The 18,829-nt window shown below is 56.1% G+C and overlaps 1 protein-coding gene across 2 annotated transcripts; it reads right to left on the bottom strand.

The window, feature by feature from the left end:
* Positions 1 to 2,429: 2,429 nt before the first annotated feature.
* MAN2B1 (mannosidase alpha class 2B member 1) lies at positions 2,430 to 18,175 on the bottom strand. 2 transcript variants are annotated; one of them, XM_034996824.1, is made up of 24 exons: positions 17,962 to 18,175; positions 16,918 to 17,020; positions 16,571 to 16,744; positions 16,013 to 16,206; positions 15,205 to 15,337; positions 14,818 to 14,963; positions 14,063 to 14,179; positions 11,168 to 11,253; positions 10,964 to 11,084; positions 10,805 to 10,883; positions 10,506 to 10,615; positions 10,121 to 10,228; positions 9,690 to 9,806; positions 8,030 to 8,203; positions 6,850 to 6,947; positions 6,649 to 6,766; positions 5,348 to 5,466; positions 5,156 to 5,257; positions 4,894 to 4,981; positions 4,632 to 4,712; positions 3,986 to 4,213; positions 3,307 to 3,459; positions 3,117 to 3,219; positions 2,430 to 2,644 (listed from the first exon to the last, which is right to left on the bottom strand). In XM_034996824.1, exons 1-24 carry the CDS (start codon positions 18,124 to 18,126, stop codon positions 2,535 to 2,537), a joined length of 3,027 nt encoding a protein of 1,008 aa, XP_034852715.1. In that variant the 5' UTR covers positions 18,127 to 18,175; the 3' UTR covers positions 2,430 to 2,534. The 2 variants fall into 2 exon arrangements, with proteins under 2 accessions (XP_034852715.1, XP_034852717.1); XM_034996826.1 differs by having other exon boundaries at positions 2,452 to 2,644; positions 11,168 to 11,250; positions 17,962 to 18,126.
* Between the last annotated feature and the right edge of the window lie 654 nt (positions 18,176 to 18,829).

The following is an 18,829-nucleotide window of genomic DNA, read 5'->3' as shown; positions in this document are numbered from 1 at the left end:
GGCGGAGGGGACCGCCGTGTGTCAGCCCATCCGTGCAGTTCCTGGATGTCGCTCTCCTCTGTATGGCAGTGACAATCTCAGGGGAGCCCATCCGGAGGCAGCGTGTGTCGCAGCCAGGACAACATTGCCGCCAGTCTCCTGGAACTCAGCCTTGCTTTTGATAGTTGGATCCCATTCCAGGTCCGCACAGCCGAGCTCCGGGGACGACATTAAAACAGCCGCCAGGTGGCGCAGTTCAACAAGCGCGACCTAGATGAACCTGGACCCCCAGGTGCCACTTTGCGTGGGTCTCACCCTTGGCCCACAGCGGCCCAGGAGTAGCCTGATGGGCCCAGGGCACCATCCACGGAACTCCCGGGGTGGCCCGGGCTGCTCTCAGCTCCCAGAGTACAATTCAGACATTTTCACTAGGTGCTCCCTGTAACTAGACCCTATCTGAGAGTGGCCCTCCACGGGCCTCCCTGGCCATCTCAGCTCAGTCTCACCCCCGCCCTCCCCGCCCCCCCCCCCGCCCCCAACACAGGAAGGCTGCTGGGCCCAGGACACCCTCCCCGGTGCGGCCTTCCTTGTAGAGGAGTTAGAAACATTCTCCAGTGGCATATGTGATGAATAGGGCCTACATGTGACCGCGGCTGGGCCTGGAACACTCTCCCTGGGCCTCCCTGGATGGCTAGGGCTGCTTGCCTCATCCAGAGGGAGACATAGAACGAAGAGGGGGAGGAGGAGTGCATTCAGCCACTGGGTGGTCCTGACCTCCAGAAAAGGGCATAGAGACTTTTCAGGAAATGCTCCCAACAACCGGGACCCAAGAGTGAAAACACCTGAGGCCACGGCATCCTTCATGGGTTTACTTGTCCAGCGCAGGCCATTCGGTGTCTTCCCTTTGGATGGGGATGTGGATACGTTCTCAGGAGGCACCACCAGGTGGGTCCAATACCAGGGCCCACACAGAAGCACAGCCTGGCCCTGGGCACACCCCGCCCCCCCGAGTCTCTCTAGCTAGACTGTGCTTGTCTCCATCACCAGAGAACAGCTACAGAGGTTCACAGGGGTATATCGAACAATCGGGCACCATGTGGGACTGCAGGAGGACCCAGGGCAACTTTCATGAGTCTCCTTGGCCAGCCAGGACAGTGCCTGCCTCTGGAGGAAGATTTACATGTTTTCAGGAGATCCCATGGACTACCAGGCCAAAGATGTCATCCCTAGGGGGCACTACCTGGCCAGTTTTTTCCCTGCCACCAGAGGAATACTTATAAGCAAATTTGTTGGGCACCTTCTAAGATCGGATCCTACACAGGGCAGCAGATGCCCCTGAGGCACAATCCCGACTACCCTGCCTGGTTTTGCTGCCTTTCCCTTCCAGAGGGAGAGGGGGAAAAAAATTGTATTTATTTGAGAGAGAGCAAGAGAGAGCACAAGCAGGGGAAAGGACAGAGGGAGAAGCAGACTCCCCACTGAGCAGGAAGCCTGACACGGGGCTCCATCCTAAGACGCTGGGATCATTACCCGAGCCGAAGGCAGCCCTTTGACTGAGCCACCCAGGTGCCCTGGAGGGAAACTTTAAAAAGTTTCTGAGAGGTGCATCCAGTGATTAGACTCCATACAGAATGGCAACTCGCCTGAGATTCCCTCCTTGGGCCTCTCTGGTCCATCTCTTTATGGAGAGACTTAGAGAAAATTTCAAGAGGCACATCCAGCACGAAGGCCCCATCTGGGACCTTATTTAGGCCCCTGGTGCCCTCCCCGGAGGTTCTAGTTGCCCAGGCTCATGCCTGCCACCCCAAGAGGGACTTAAAAATTTTTTCTGGAGGTGCATCTGACAATCAGGGGTGCATAGGTCCAAACATGGGCTGCAGGTCAGCCTGGGATGCCCCCCTGACCTCCATGCACCTTTAAGGCACCTGCATAAGGCTGTCCTGACCGGAGGGGAAGTCACTCACTTTCAAGTCTAAACCACCAGTTTCTTCCCAAAGTGTCCTTCCTCCATAACAGACCCCAGAGCACACCAGGCGTGCCAGGCTCTCTGCCTGTCTCCTGGGAGCCCAGCAGCTCTAGCCCACCTGTCCAAGGCCTCACTTTGGAACCTGGCTCCTGTTCCACCCCCTTCACCAGGACCCTAGACTCCTTGCCTTCAGAGCCTGGCTCCCCCAAGGCCAGGTCTGGAAGGCCCCAGGGTACATCTGGTTCTCTGGGCCTATATCCCATGCAGGCCCACTCTTGGTAGCTTCTAGAGACAGCTGTACCACAGCCCGAGTGGACGAAGGAGTGAAGGAGGAGTGGAAGACCATGGTGGATGAAGTGGGGTGTGGACGGTGTAGGCTGCTGTGACCTCCCTGCAAGGCCTCAGGGCAAGAGTCAAATAGTGTTTGCTGACCTTTCTAGGCCATAAATGAAATCCCTCTCCAAAAACAAACAAAAAACAAAGCCCCACTCAGTCACACCTTGGCCCAAGTCTTGGTGGTGGCATTTTAATGGCTTTTGTTGGTGGCAGCAGCAGGAGAACGGGGAGAGTGTGCCTGCCCCCAGCATGTCTAGCCATGCCCTTTCCACTGGGCCACGGCCAGGAAGGTGCGGATTTCCATGGGCTGCAGCGTGATGGCGGCAGGGTCCAGCCGGGAGGGAGAGGGCTGGGCTGTGGGGCCTGGGGAGGTGCAAAGGAGAAGTGAGGGGTGCCAGCTTCCTCTGCCTCACCCCCTCCTCCTGCTCCTTCCCCTCGGCCTCCACACAGCCATATACCCTCAAATCTATCCCCAGGGCCTTATTCCCAGACCCGTTTTAAACTGTCTCCCAGGCCCTGAATACTATCCCCAGATCCCCCAATCTGTCCCCAGTGTTGGGCCATCTCCCTCACACCCTCAAGCCCTAGCTAAAGACCATCATGCCAATCCCAGGAGTGATGCGCACAGCCCTCTCCCCAGAACTAGATACCCAGGGAATCCCATCTCAAACCCTCAAGACCCACTGCTAGTTTGCTTAGACCCACTTAAGACCCTTAACCCCCTAACCTGGATCTGAACACCGCCCTAGACGCTGGAGCTCTATCCCGGTCCTGGCCAACATTCCCACACCTGCCACACAGCCCCCAGCCCCCAACTCCCCGGGCAGGCCCCCACCCGTGGCTGGCGTCCACTTGAGCCTGGAAGCGCTGGCCCGGAGCTGGTTGGCCGCCAGCGTGGTCTCCTGCAGGTAGGTGATGGTGAAGGCGGAGAACAGGTCCTGTAGGCAGTGGATGGGCCGGGCTGAGTGGGGGCAAAGCAGGGTTTCCCCTCTCCCTTGTCTCCTTCCCACTTCTGCCCGCCTCACCCTCAAATCCAAGGTCACCGGGGAGCTCAGGTTGCCAGAGCCCTCCCCTACAGCGAACTGGTGCTCCAAGCGCAGGAGAAGCGTTGTCCTGTCCCAGCGGGCCAGTGTGAGCAGATGCACCGAGGGAGGCAGCTCCCGGCGGAGCCCTGAGAACTGCAGGAAGGGGGTGGGGCCGAGGCGCGGTTAGGGGGCGGGGCTCGGACGCAAGGGGCGTGGCTTCGCCAGGGAGGGCAGAGGCTCAGCTAGAAAGGGTCGGGCTAAGCCAATGAGAGGATGGGACAGACCCAGGGAAGGGCGGTGCCAGGCTGGGGGCGGGCCCGAGCCCGGAAGGGGCAGACCTGATCTGGCCGGAGACCCACTGATGGGGCGGGGCTGAAGCTCAGGGGGCGTGGCTAGGGCGGGGCCGAGCGTGGGGAAGTGGAGGCGAGAGGGTGGGGCCCAGTGAGCCGTGAGCCCGCCGGAGGGGAGAGCTCTGAGGCTGCGCTAAGACCCAGTCGTGGCGGGATGGGACTCAGCAAGCGGGGACTGCCGGGCGACGGGGTTGAGCTGAGGGGGTGGGACTAGCTTATGGCCTCCCCAGGACGAGTTAGGGGCGGGCGGAGTGGGTCCCGCCTAAGGCCAGGAAAACCCTCCGTGGTTCACTGGGGTCTTCTCCACCTGGCGGCTCCACGCCCCTCACCTGCTTGCGCGGGGCGACTCCCGGGTGGTAGGGGGCGCCGCCACCGGGGGCCAGCACCACCTGCGGGGCCAGCAGCTCTTTCTCTGCCTGCAACCGGTGCCTGGTGGCCGCGGTCGGAGCCTTGTCCAGCAGCACGAGGTGGCGCCCTCGCACCCACAGCCCCAACCCCTCCTCCAGCAGCGGCTCCCCTACTCCACGTCCATCGTCTTTCAGAAGCCTTCGGTGCACCTGTGGGGAGTGGCCAGGAGAGGGTGAGGAGTCCCTCTGGCCGATTTCTGGGCCAGAAATTTGGGTAAGGGCTTGTGGAAATTTCAAGAGAAACCAAAGAGTGAGAAGAATGGATGCGGAGAAAGGTCTAGTAGGGGACCGCCAGCAGAAGTGGGGATCCAACCTAGCAAGGGACTAGGACAGAGGGAGGGAAGGATCTAACGGGATAGGGCAAGTCAGGGCCTGGAGGAGATGGGGAGCTAGGTAGGGACTGAACAAAAGCTTGGAGTAAACTTTCCACATAGGAATGGAGGTCTCAGCTTAGTGGGGACTACAGGCAGTGGGGTGCGCCTAGCAGAGAACGGAGCAGAAACAGGCTTTCAAGGCCCAGTAGGGGGCCAGGGTGGGAACAGGCTGAAACAGGGCTCTGGCCACTCACCATGAGCTCCATGGAGCCATCCTTCAGGCTGCTGCCCCCCTGGGAGCGGTCAGTCAGCACAGTCAGCTGCATCTTGCCATCCTGGGCGTTGGGGGGGTGAGGGGAGAGTGAGGGGTCCCATAGCCAGCCAGCTATGGCCCCCAGACAGGTATCACAGGGGATGGTGGAGACCACCAAGGACAACCAAGAGATGCTAGGAATGATGGCGACCCCCACTCTGTGGAGGCGTGCTAAGAAATGGGGAGCAGGATGGAGTTGTTACCCTGATGTAAATGCGGCTGTTGACTGGATAGTAATTGCCTGCCACTGGCTCAGTCTGGTTCAGCTTCCAGGTGGGTCGATAATCCCGCCTGGGGAGGGGGAGGGTTTGGTCAGGCCTGGGGTCCAGCTCCCCTTCCCCGGTCTATCCATTCCTCACTCCCCCTTCATCCCCTCCCTCCCACACTCAGAGGATCAGCAGATGCCCCCATAAGCCTGGGCCCCACACACCACAGACCACTCTTTACTGCCCCCAGTCACCCCACCTCCTCTCCAGGATCTCCCGGCCATTGCTGTCTGTGTAGAACAGTCCTTTTGTCTCCAGCACTGTGTCAAAGCGACTGATGATCTCCTTCCCCCAGCCGTCACTGGACCCGAGGGGATAGCAAGACTGTGAGCTTCACCTATCCCACCCTGCCCTTGCCCCCACCCCCCAAGTCCCAGTGGGTGCTACTCACCCCACAGGTATTGGTCCCACTGTCCACTCCAGCTCCAGGTGCCGCTGTCCTGGGTACAGACGAATCACCTGGGAACACCAGGCTGAGAAGTTCTGGTGCACCTCCTGCACCAAGGGTGTCTGCGGGCACATGGGGGCGGGGGGTAAGTCTAAGCCTGCACCTGCACACCGGCAAGCCCTGCGGATACCCACCCCTGCTATTAACCTCACAGAGGCCTACATCCAGGTCAACTCCACTCATAGCATGGGAACCTCCCCCACACTTCCCATGTCAGATGTTAACACATAATTCTTAAGTGTAGCATATATGCTTGCTGTCCGCCGTTACCCCATCTTCCCTCCTTAGAACAGGATTCTAGCTTGGCAAGTGGCTACCTGGAATAAAGACTATATTGTCCAGTCTTCCCTGAGGCTATCAGGAGCTGTGTAACCATGGTTTGCTCAATGGAAAATGATCAAAGAGGCGTACACAATGTTCCTTGCCTCTTTCCCTCTCCCACTGGCTCAAATGCAAATATGACGGCTGGAGCTTAAGCAGCCATATTGGGCCATGAGGTAGAAGCTGAATGTTGAGGAGGGCAGAACAATGAGACAGAAGAGGCCTGGATGACTCTGAAGTCACTCCATCTGCCCTGTATGGCCCAGCCAGACTTTCTGTTAGATGGAAAGGAACGTCTACCATTAATTTTGGCAACTGTTACTGCAGCAAAATTATATCCTAATGCAGTGACCCATATATGCAGAAGTTCACCTCAAGGAGAATTATGTCGAATATCAATCTTGCCATTACCTGGCCCACTCCTACCCTAAGAGGAAATGTCAATGAGAGACCCCGAGAAACCCCACAAGGGTGAGCCCCTGTTCCCAGCCAGATGCACCCTCAGATATCCATCCTAAGTGAGAATCACCCAAGCCCTATCCAAGTGTGAACTCTCAAATATCCACCTCAGATATAATCCCCTCCTACCACAGATCCTTGGTGAACTCTTCAAGCAGCTACACCTGGTTCTCCCCATTCACGGGCCAAGAGGGAACACCCCACCCCCAGTTTCAAAAGCTAAGTATAATCCTGACACCCACAGCAGATGTGAAAGCCTTCGTACTTGCTCCCACGGAATGACTGTTCCTCAACCAGCCGTGAATATCAGCCCTGTGGGAAGATTCTCAATATTCCCCTCAGGTCTTAGCCCTCTTATCTGATAGAGATATAAACCCGACCCCCCGCCCCTACCCACATATGGCTCACCACCCCCCCAGGCTCCACACCTCCCCCACACCCACTCATCATTCAAGGCCCCAGACCTTCACCACGTGCGTTTGAGCCCAGTGGCTCACGATCAATGGTTCCTGGCGGTTGGGTCTGAAGATGTAGGCACCCGAGACCTGGGCGCTTAGATTGTTGCCTACACTGGCGTTGTACCTGGGGCCGGGGCAGGTGAGAGTCAGGTAAGTGACCCCAGCTCTACTTACACCCCCTCCCTGGCCTGGTGGTCCCCCCCTCACCAGTAGAAGGCTTGGCGAACAGGCAGCAGGAGGTTCTGGTCCAGGTTCTCCAACTCCACCAAGAGTCCCGTGTCAGGGTCAAACCTAGCCTGGAGGTACTGGGTAGAAAAGGGCAGACACAGGTTAATAACCATCATCTCAGCCAAGGGCAGCTTCTTCATCCTTCCTGGGACTCAGGAGAAAGTCCAGGAGCTACCCTCCCCTCCTCCTCCTCTCTCTCTCTCCTCACACCTGACCCTATTAACAAATCCTAACAACTCTACCTTCCACCTCCTCCTCCTCAATCTGACCACTTCTCACCATTTCCATGGCCTTCTAGGACTAGTGCGGCAGACCCCTTCCAGGCTCGCTTCCCCAGTCAGTTCCCCCCCGCCCGCGGCCACCAGAGGGCGCCAGTGACACCCTAAATACCATCCTAGCCAGTCAGCTTGGGCCCAGGGCTGACTCGCGCATTTGACAAAGGAATCATAGTGCCATGGCCCAGGAGACTTTTAGGGGCCAATGGAAATATGTAAATTTTGATTTCTTCTAGAATCAGAAGAAAACTTAAATGTAATAATAATGAATATATTATACTTGTCTTTTACAGCCACCTGCTCATGAAATACAATTTTTAACTTTTTTTTTTCTAATGGAAAAAGGGCCCCACAAAGGCAAAAGTGCTAGGGCCCATTACAGTCTTAATGCAACCTTGCTCCTGACGTGGCTCCTTCGAAGTAAAAGGCAAAGTCTTTCCCTTAGGCCCTCAAGTCTTGCAGAGTCTGACCTGTCACCCAATACCCATCCCTTGAGCCCCAGGGGGTTCCTGGAACACTCAGCACCCTTCTGCCTGAGGGCTCTTGTTTCTGCAGCTCCCTGCCTGCCTGGATCCCTCTTCCCCTACATGGCCACGTGGCTCCCTCCCTCGAATCTCTGCCCTGCCTCATTTAATTTGCAAACCCCTACCACTGTCAGCCCTTATGTATCTGTCCAGTGTCATCCATGATTACACTGGGTCCTCACAGTCCCAGGAACGGATACTGAGGCTCAAAGGGAGGTGGTCACTTACTGGAGGACACATAACGAGGGACTGGTGACTAGACCATGAACCCAAGACCCACTGATCCAGAGTCCATGCAGCTTACCATGACACCTCAAATTTGTCACAGGGGAAGGGAAGGGCATCTGAACGGAGTCTCACCTCATTTTGGATGGCCAAGCCATGGGACCAGGACTTCTGGGATCTGGGCTGGCGGTTGTGGGCATGGGGGCTCCGGCCGGGCACCTGGGTTACTGAGTAGATGCTGAAGCCCAGGGCAGGCACTGAGGCCGAGAAAAGCAGGTCTGAACTGTCTGAGCTAGGAAGTCTCACCACCTTGGGTAATGGAGGAGGGAAATTGAGTCAAGAGGCTATGAGTATAAATACTGAGCTGTACATAAAGGGATGGGTCAAACTCCAGGAGAAGAATGAGCCCCAAATGGGGAGAAGAAATATAGGTGTTGGCCAGGGAGGATGGAGTGTCAAATTCTGAGTTAAAGATCGCAGAGAAGATTCATAAAACGGGGGGGGGGGGGGGGGGGGACAGGGCGCCTGGGTGGCTCAGTCGTTAAATGTCTGCCTTCAGCTCAGGTCATGATCCCAGGGTCCTGGGATCGAGCCCCGCATCGGGCTCCCTACTCGGCAGGAAGCCTGCTTCTCACTCTCCCACTCCCCCTGCTTGTGTTCCTGCTCTATCTCTCTCTCTGTCAAATAAATAAATAAAATCTTTAAAAAAAGGGGGGGGGGACATTTAGGGACATGCAGAGACTGTGGGAGAAGGGGAAGTGAGGGAAGAAATGGGGGAGGAAATCCCTGAAGCAGGGGAATGAGGGAAAGGCAGGTTTGGGGGGAGGAAAAGATTCATAGGTAGAGGCCTTCTAGAACGAGGGAAATAAAGCAAAAAAAAAAAAAGAAAAAAGAAAATTCGGGATGCCTGGATGGATCAGTTGGTAGAGCATGCCACTCAGTCTCGGTGTTGTAAATTGGAGCCCCACACTGGATGTGGAGATTACTTAAAAAAATAAAATCTTTTAAAAAATATTAATCTTTTAAAAAATAAAATATATTTTTAAAGATTTTATTTATTTATTTGACAGAGAGAGACACAGCGAGACAGGGAACACAAGCAGGGGGAGTGGGAGAGGGAGAAGCAAGCTTCTCGCTGAGCAGGGAGCCCGATGCGGGGCTCGATCCCAGGACCCTGGGATCATGACCTGAGCTGAAGGCAGACGCTTAACGACTGAGCCACCCAGGTGCCCCAAAATAAAATATTTTTTATTATTATTTTTTTAAAGGTTTTATTTATTTATTTGACAGAGAGAGACACAGCGAGAGAGGGAACACAAGCAGGGGGAGTGGGAGAGGGAGAAGCAGGCCTCCTGCAGAGCAGGGAGCCCGATGCGGGACTCGATCCCAGGACCCTGGGATCATGACCTGAGCTGAAGGCAGTCGCTTAACCAACTGAGCCACCCAGGCGCCCAATAAAGTATTTTTTTAAAAATTCATGAGGAGACATTAAAAAGGGAGAGATTGTCCGAGAGGCAAGACAGGGGGGTAAAGGGGAGCGCATGTTTCCAAGGGGGTATGATGTTAAGGGGAAGAAAAAGAAAAAGTACTAGGCCCAAGGTATTGATGGAGGGGGAGATATGCATGAGTTACCCGAGAGAGGGAGGTGTCCATGGGAGGAGTTATCCATGGAGGGAGATGTGTCCGTGGGGTGGGGTGAGGTGGGGGGCAGAAATCCCCAGGAGGAGGTGTCCAAGGCAGGAGGTAATCATGGGGGGTGGTACTCATAGGAGAAATATTTGTTGAAAGGGCTTACATCGCTGGGCACAATTGTGCCATTCGGGTCCCTCACGTCGAAAATGTGGTCGCTGACTGGCAGCCGCACCATCCAATCCACTTTCCGCCCCAAGGGGTTATATATGGTCACTTGGAACTGGTGTGGGAGGGCCAGATCGGTCATGGGTCACAGCAGGCCTTCTTGAAACCCACCCACCACATGCGGCAACGTCCTTGGGTGATCCGAGCCCCCATGGGGTGCTTTGGTCTCTTCCACCCCAGCTTCACCGCCCCCCAAGTGATCGCTCCGCAGACCGATCCTCCCAACCAATTTCACACCGGCAGGTACCTCAAGAGCCCTTCAGTCCGAGCCCCGCCTCCCCCGGGCCCCGCCCCCGCTGTCCTCAGTTTCCAGTGCTGTCCCACCCACCTGCTTCCCGGCCCCGCCCCTCCAGCCCGAGCCCGGCTCACGCTCTTGGCTGTCTGGCTGAGCGGACAGACACTGATGTTGAGGTTGCGGCAGTACGTGAAGTCCTCCTTGGAGCCGCTGAGCCGCGCGAGCGCATTGCTCAGGAGAACCTGTGGGAGGGAGCGTAAAAGTCCATGGGTCAGCTCTGGAGGCCCACCCAGGTCTCCTCCGTGTCTCCTCCCGGACCCCGCCCCTTGCCTGTCCCCGCCCACGAGCGCTCCTAGGCCCCGCCCCTCCTGTCTCCGCCTCTCACCCCAGGCCCCGCCCCATGCAGGCCTACCTAGACTCCACCCCACTGCCCTTGGCCACGCCTCTTCCGGTGTCCGCCTATCATTCTACACCCGCCTCTTCCCGGCCCCGCCCCCTCCCTGGCTCCACCCCGCGCACCTCGCAGGGCCCCCAGCCTGCCGCTAGCTGGCGCGCGTAGTCATTGGCCACGTGCTGCCGGGACGTGCCGCTGACCGCGTCGTGATGCTGGAGCACCGCCATCGCCTCGTCTGCAGGCAGACGGTGAACCGGCTGGGGTCTCTGCAGGACTCTCAGTCCAGACCCCAAGGACACGGGAAAGATCACGTGTGGGAGGGCAGGGTCCCGAGGAGTTTTATGAGGGGACTCGATGGGGTGGCCGAGGGTCGGTGTGGCCAGCTTCAGACACACTCCCGTCCCCTCATCGTCTCAACACCTACTGAGGGGTGCACTGTCTCCTGAGCCATAGGGTCCCACGTTGGCTGCCGGACCCGCCAGTGCCTCCAGCTGGTTGCACACCTGGGGAACAGAGGAGGTGTGTTGGGGCCCCGCACCTTTTGGGACCCCTGGGCGCCCCCTTGAGCCCAGTGCCCACTCACCTGCAGAAAGTTGTAGCTGAGGCGCTCATAGCGTTTGAGGGCCGGCCGGCTGGAAAAGTAGCCGGTCCAGAACTTGTGGGGGCCGTCGGCGTAGGGAAAGAAGTCATCCTGTTTTACGGACCTGCAGCGGCAGAGGCATTGAGGGCCGGGTCATGACCCAAAGGGCAGGCCAACCCCCCCAAGCTCCCATGTCCCCCCAAATACCAGGTGAGGTTGGCCTTGTTCAGCTCCCAGAGGTAACAGGCGGGAGTGGAGTAGAGAACATTGACGCGGCTCCCGTTGGCCTGCTGCTGGGGGGAGGTGTCCGTGTGTGAGCCCTCGGGAGCCGGCACCTTCCCAGGGGGTCCCCAGCTGTGCACACACATCCTCACACACATGTGCGCACCTTCATGCATGCGGTGGGTTCGGATTCTTGTAGTACACATTTTGAGTGCAAACCAATGGCCCAGTGTGAGGCTGAATTTTGGCAGCAACTCAACATTACCAGCATGGAAAGAATTTCACGGAGGCGAGAATAAACCTGAAATTTTTACTAAACTTTTTTTTTTAATTCCAATTTTATCATTAAAAATTTTTTGTGGGGGCGCCTGGGTGGCTCAGTTCGTTAAGCGTGGGACTCTTGATTTGGGCTCAGGTCATGATCTCAGGGTCGTGAGATAGGCCCCGCCTAAGGCTCTGTGTTCAGGAGGGAGTCTGCTTGAGATTCTCCCTCTCCCTCTGTTCCTCCCCCGCTCATCTCCCCTCTCTAAATAAAGAAAGAAATAAAATCTTAAAAATTTGTGTGTGTGTGTGGAAAAACTAAGTATGACATTATAGGGCAGGAGTGATCATTTCTCAGGACTGTCAGGTTATTGCTCAATGACACCACTGTTAGAATGAATGGAGGTTCACTTTCAACTGAAGTGGAGGACCAAGAAGGTGACCTCCTCTGTGAAGAAAAAGATGTTTGTGGGCACCTGGGTGGCTCAGATGGTTAAGCGTCTGCCTTCGGCTCAGGTCATGATCCCAGGGTCCTGGGATCGAGTCCCACATCAGGCTCTCTGCTCCTTGGGAGCCTGCTTCTCCCTCTGCCTCTCTCTCTCTCTGTCTCTCATGAATAAATAAATAAAAATCTTTATAAAAAAAAAAGAAAAAAAAGAAAAAGATGTTTGTTCTGCTTGTGTTGTGAACCCAGTGCCCGGTACACAGTAGGTGCTCACTAAACACTTGAGTGCATGAAGGGAAGTAAATGGGACTACACACCTTTATGTGCATCCACATGTCTACCCCTGCATACACAGTCACATACATAGTTACACACACACACACACACACACACAGGATTTGCTCAGTAAACAGTCACTTGCTTCTTCAATATGCTCGATTTCAGACACAATCTAGAAGCAGAGGCCAGCCCCACTCTCCTGGAACCCACAGCCAAGTGGAGGAGAGATACTGAACAGATAGTCCGTTATAATCAGCCTGGCTGTGGCCTCACAGGTATTTGTGGGGACTGTGTGTACACAGAGGAAGGGGCAGGAGCTCCACCTGTGTTTGGTGAAGTCTTCCTGGAGGAGGAAACATTGCAGCTTGCATGTTAAAGGAGAAGCAGGTGTTCAGCCCCAAATAACAGTAATAAGCAACCACCATAATACTGGTTATTTACCTGGCCCTGTTCTACTGATCTGTATAAACGAACTCATTAAACCTTAACAGCCTTATCAGGTGGGAGCCACCATTATGCCCATTTTCTAGATAAGAAAACTAAGGCAGAGTGCTTAAGATTTCTCAGGGTCACAGAGCCACTAAGTGGCAAGCTAGGGATTTGAAGTAAGAGACTCTATTTCCAATAGAATGCAGTGGGCAGAGGAGCGGTCCGGGGCAGGAGGAAACCTATGGCAGCTCAGGACCATGATATTTACAGAAGAAAGTGATCAAGGTGTCCAGGGCTCCTCGGGGTCATGGGGAGCCCTGGGAAATGTCTTTTGGAAGGCCCTTGGTGATGTTCTTGAGGGTGTTTTGGGTGAAACAGTGATGCTGGGAGCAAGTGGAAGCTGAGGACATGGAGACTGCCAGTAGACAGCTCTGAGGATGGAACTGATGGGAAGGACATTTCAGATGTGAGAGGCCCAAGGATGTCTGAGTCCTGATTCCCAGAACCTGTTAGGTTACATGGTAAAGGGAAATTAAGGCTGCAAATGGAGTTCAGGTTGCTGATAAGCTGACCTTAGAATAGATTATCCTAGATGATCTGTAGGGCCCAGTGTCATCACGGGTCTTTAAAAGAGGAAGGTGGGGGCACCTGGGTGGCTCAGTCAGTTAAGAGTCCAACCCTTATTTTGGCTCAGGTCATGATCTCAGCGGTTTGAGATCAAGCCCCGCGTCTGGCTCTACGCTTAGCGTCGAGTCTGCTTGAGATTCTCTCTCTCCCTCTCCCTCTGCCCCTCCCTGCCTTGCACTAGCACACACACTCTCTCTCTCCAAATAAATAATATTTTTTTAAAGATTTTTTTTTATTTATTCATTTATTTGAGAGAGAGAGAGAGAGCACATGAGAGGGGGGAGGGTCAGAGGGAGAAGCAGACTCCCCGCTAAGCAGGGAGCCCAATGCGGGACTCGATCCCGGGACTCCAGGATCATGACCTGAGCCGAAGGCAGTCGCTTAACCAACTGAGCCACCCAGGCGCCCCAAATAAATAATTTTTTTAAAAAAGTAGAAGAGGAAAGAGCGAGTGAGAGTAAGAAAGAGATGTGATGAGAGACGCAGGGGCAGAGAGCGGCTGCGTGGCTGGCTTGCAAGATGGGGGGCCATGAGTCAAGGAATGCAGGAGGCCTCTAGAAGTTGGACACTTTCCCCAAGAGCTTCCAAAAGGAACCCAGCCCTGCTGACATCTTGATTTTTAACCCAAACCCAATTTTTAACCCAACGCAAGTCGGAATTGTGTCCGACTTCTGGCCTACAAAACTGTAAGATGATATATTTCTGTTGTTTTCAGCCGCTATATTTGTTGGTCATTTGTTACAGTAGCAATAAAAAACTAAGAGAGCACCCACTGCGATGCATATGACCCAAGGGCCAGGGATCCAAGCACATTCATGCACACGAGTTGGCACACTTACCTGAGCATTGACCAGCTCGATGAGCCGGTCAAGGTTCTTGAACCACATGTTGGCATTCTCATACTGGAAGTCTGAGCCCATGGTCATTATGGTGTGGTTGGTGCGGTAGTTCTGGCCCTGCAGGTGGAATGGAGAATTCCTCAGGCCAGGGTGTCCTGGGCCATCCCTGCGTACAGCTGTGTCGTGGTATATATGTGGTCAAGAGTGCAGGTGCTGGGGCGCCTGGGTGGCTCAGTCGTTAAGCGTCTGCCTTCGGCCCAGGTCATGATCTCAGGGTCCTACGGGGAGTCTGCTTCTCCCTCTCCCTCTGCCCCTCCACCCCTGCTTGTGTGCACTCACTCTCTCTCCCTCTCAAATAAATAAATAAAATCTTTAAAAATAATAAATCAATCTTTAAAAAACAAGTGTGGGTGCACGTAGAGGAGTGGAGGGGGCAGTGGAAGTGGGTCCTGTGGGAGCGTAGGGACGCATGTAAAAATAGCCTCACACTGTTGAGTACTCGTGGGCCCAGATGAGGGCACTGAGGCACTGCACCATGCTGTCTCATGCCTTTGGTGAGCGTTTGGGGCAGCAAAGGTTGTCTGCAGTCTTCTAATCACAAATGAACACAAATCTGGGAGGGGAGCCTGGCGATGGTGAATGGAATGCTACCTTCCTCCGAGGGTGATGAGGAGGTGTTAGGGAATGCCCGTGCCATGGAGAGGGCCCAGTGCATTATGAACACGAGTCTCACGGGCTCTGCACAGTAGGGTTACCTGGGCAGTGGCCAACTGCAGGAAGTAATCGACCAACTCCTTGGCATTGTACTCGGGGCTGCGTGGATCCTCCACAAAGGGCTTGTCAGCACACAGCGTGTCCCAGCACAGTTTCTCCGGTGGGTTGTAAATATTGGGGAGCACACCTGCATGCCACACCAGGCTCAGCGACCCCCCCTGCCCGGGGGTCAAAGCCTGCCACACCCCACCAGGAGGGACCTCAGAATTTGCAGGCCCCAGGGCAAAGTGCAAGTGCTGGGTCCTTGTTTGTAAATTATTAAGAGTTTCAGGACAACAGAGTATAAAAGCAAACCCAAGGCCCTCTGAGCATGGTCCCAGGTCCCATGCCCCTGGGGCCAGCCCTGACCCCAGCCCACACGCCCTTACTGGTAAAGAGGTCGGCTACTGGGGGCTCCAGGCTGGCGCTAGCCCGCCAAACCTGCTCCATCTCTTGCTTCTTCTTCCGCACCCCCTTATCTTGATAATCCAGACGCCCGAAGAAGAAGCCATCAAAGCCCATCTGGAGGTGGGGAGGCATGAGGACCGGGATCAGGGGGCAGGAGCAGTGGGTGCCCAGTCCTCTCCCCACCACCCGCCAGTCCCCTCAGCGTGGGAGGGGCAGTCAGAGCACAGTTAGAAAAAGCAGGTCTGAAACAAGGAAGGGCTCCAGCTCATTTTGAAGCTTGGGGAAGGGTCAGATGACACTGCGGGAGGGCTGGGAGGTGCGGGTGCAATGCTCGATTAGACTTCCACCTTCCCCAGCTTGGAAAGGGGCCTGATTCAAATCCCCCTTAAGCAGCCTGAGAATTTAAGGGATCAGAGAGTGGAAAGGGGACGCCATCATGGCAAAGGTTGTGAAGCCGGTTGAAAAGCTGGGCAGGCCTCCACCTGCCACCTGGCTTTGGAGATGAACCGGGATCATAGCAAATGGGGTGGGGCCAGGGCTACAGTGAGGGGCAGGTGTGGGGCCCGGGAGGAGCCAGCTGGAGCGGGGTCACATCCTGGGCGGAGGCAGAGCAGAAAGGCTGGAGGGTGGGGGGGGGGGGGCAGGCAGTAATGGGATTCATAGCTCACCCAAGAGGCAGGGCCTCAAGGGACCAGAGGACAGGGCCTGGGCCAGGTGAGCTTGCAGGGAAGGGTGGGGCTTGAGTGGCCAAGGGAGGAGTCAGAGCTAGGAGTGAGGTTGGTAGATCACCTGTGCGAACAGCGAGGCCTGCTCCCGAGAGTGACCAAAGGGGTCAATGTGCCAGGCCACACGGGGGCGCCCATCTTTGCCAAATGTGTTTTCCAGAAAGCGCAATCCAAGCGTCATCTGGTCTATGATGGCTCCGTAGTGGGTGGCTGCCTCATCGTTCATCACCCAGCCACCATTGGCAAACTCCAGGCGTCCTGTGCGGGAAGGGCAGTCTGGGTGGATTGTCAGGGCCAGGACTGGGGCCAGGGGTGGCAATGCAGGGGATAAGAAGGCCTGCCTGCAAACCTAGGCCTGGAGGGAGAAGAGGAGTCACTCCCAAGCCAGTGTAGCCAGACATGGAACAGAGGGCCCCTGCATGGCAGGCTTCCCTGAGGATCCCCTGGAGGTGGGGCCCTGTAGGATGCATAGGAGTTCTACAAATAAAGGGAAATTCCAGGCAGGCAGAGCCACATGCACATACAGGCTGCACAGGACATGATAAAATCTCAGAAGCTGGAGGAGGGTCAGAAACAGAGCTGAGCTGGGCTTCCTCTTTTCACTTCCTTCGGGCAGGCTCACCCTGGCGCACCAGGTCCCGCACAACTTCCTGTGTTGCATTTGTCTGCTGGTGCCACCAACGGGAGAAGAAGGCAATCTCCACATAGATGAATCGGCGGGTGGGCTCCATCAGCAGGGAAGAGATGACTGAGTCTAGGATGTACTGTACCCCCGCATGCTGGACGTCATTCTGGACTGTGGGCACAGGGGTCAGGCAGTCAGGGACAAATGAGCCAAGGGGGGCATTCTTAGACACAGGAGCTCAAACTGGACAATGTCCCCCCTCCCAATGTCCAGGACCCAGAAAGGATCTGAAGGGCTCAAAGGGGCAAGGGGGCCCCACGGGGAAGTCTCCATGCTCTACTCACTGCCATAAAAGTACTGATCCACAGTCTTGAGCCAGCCCACATCGTCATGCGTGTGGGCCACCAGGTGCACGTTGAGCATGTCCGGATGCACCAATGGGCATGTCTGCACAGGGACCCCAAATACACACATCCTGTCAGTTACACCGAGGTTAAGAAGCAGGCTGGGGGGGCACCTGGGTGGCTCAGCCGTTAAGTGTCTGCCTTCGGCTCAGGTCATGATCCCAGAGTCCTGGGATGGAGCCCCGCATCGGGCTCCCTGCTCTGCGGGAAGCCTGCTTCTCCCTCTCCCACTCCCTCTGCTTGTGTTCCCTCTCTCGCTGTGTCTCTCTCTGTCAAATAAATAAAATCTTAAAAAAAAAAAAAAAAAAGAAGCAGGCTGGGGTGGGGCTGGGGACACAAGATAAGTTTTGATCTAGAGGTGAGTGACTCAGAGAAATGGGGCCAGGTCCTTCTAGGGAGGACACCCACAGAGTTGGGCATACAAATACAACCCCCACCTGACACAACTCCTCAGGGCAGCTCTCACTCACACCCTGGGTTACCAGTAATAGTAGTAGCAAATGATTATTAGGCGTTTGCAAATAGGAAGCAGCCACCCTGGGGCTTGGGGGGCAGTATCTCATTTTCAGATGAGAGCACTGGGGATCAGAGTGGTTAAGTGACTTGCCCCAAGTCACACAGCCAGGAAGTCAGGGAGCCAGACTGGAACTCCAGGCAGGCTGACTCCAGAGTCCCAACTCTCAAGCAATCCCCCCTCACCCCCCGCCCCCGCTCCCACATACACACATATGTCCAATCACACAGTTAAGTGCATGCAAAGTCCAGGCAAGCCGACCCACAGAAGGAAGGAGGCAGGTACAGAGAGCCCAATTCTCAGGCTCTCACGGCCAGATCTTTCAACGACGCAAAGCATGCCTTCAGGCCACACTGTCATATTAACAACCATTCACTACGCACCCACAGAACAAACCCACCCACACCTCCGGACCCTACTCGGGGCTTCGCTCTAGCTTGTGTACATTTCCGCTCCCGGGCCACGCTCACCTCGTATCCCGCGGCCCGAGCGCCGGGCGCCGCCACCAACAACAAAAAGAGGAAGGAGAGAGGCGGGAGCGGTGGCTGCAGCGCGCGGGAGCTCGTCGTGGGCCCTGACGCGCCCCGGCCGCCACCGCCAGCGCGGACCCCCGAAGGCCGCGCGTCGGCGACCATGGCTCCGCAGCTGCCGCCGCCGCCGCCGCCACGGCCACCGCAGCCGCCACCAGGGACTTCCCGGGCCCGGAGTGGCCGGGCAAACGCCCCGCCCCCAGAACCCGACCTGGCCAATGGTTGCTGGCGGGGGCGGAGCTAGGGTGCTGCCGGGCGTGTCACGGGCCTGAGGCCTCAGCTCTGGCTAGCCCCTGGGGACACTAGGAGTGTATGGAGGCGTTGGGCGTGTCCCACCCTCGGGTGCTGGTTTAACCAGGGGAGCCGTTAGTGTCTCACCGCCTCCGAGTGTCCTCGGAGTGTCCCTTTGTCCCCGTGGACGCAGAGGCTTCAGACTTTCCTCCGGGTGTAGTTTGCTTAGGAGGTGGGAGCGTGTGCGTGGGATCCTAGGATGTTCCATTGATCTTCAGGGCTAGGGTCTTGGAGGGACCTAGCTTGCTAGGAGCAGGGGTTGATGATGGTCCTGTTCTGTCCTATGAGGATTATGCACAGAGGAACTGCCCTTGGGGTACTGAGGATGGGAGGTATCTAGCCTGATTGGAAGAAATACCCATGGGACTCAGGTGAGGAGTGACAGGTGGGGGAGGACTCAGTCTTTCATGCTTTTCCCAATCCCAATTAGTCCATCCAGCTCACTGATACTACCCGATTTGTCTGATAAGAAAATGAAAACCCGTGGCGCCTGGGTGGCTCAGTCGGTTAATCAGCT

This window comes from Mirounga leonina, unplaced genomic scaffold, assembly GCF_011800145.1.
Source record: "Mirounga leonina isolate KUSES-001 unplaced genomic scaffold, KU_Mleo_1.0 Mir_94, whole genome shotgun sequence".
Lineage (NCBI taxonomy): Eukaryota > Metazoa > Chordata > Mammalia > Carnivora > Phocidae > Mirounga > Mirounga leonina.
Note: the sequence above shows the minus strand (reverse complement) of the source record. Positions and strands in the feature narration are given on the sequence as shown.

Coding starts and splice junctions, on each gene's coding strand:
- MAN2B1 (XM_034996824.1), bottom strand. CDS start 18,126: ATGGTCGCCGACGCGCGGCCTTCGGGGGTCCGCGCTGGCGGTGGCGGC. Junction 17,021..17,961: donor CTCGGGCCGCGGGATACGAG/GTGAGCGTGGCC, acceptor GTCCCTGTGCAG/ACATGCCCATTGGTGCATCC. Junction 14,964..15,204: donor AGTAGCCGACCTCTTTACCA/GTAAGGGCGTGT, acceptor TGTGGCATGCAG/GTGTGCTCCCCAATATTTAC.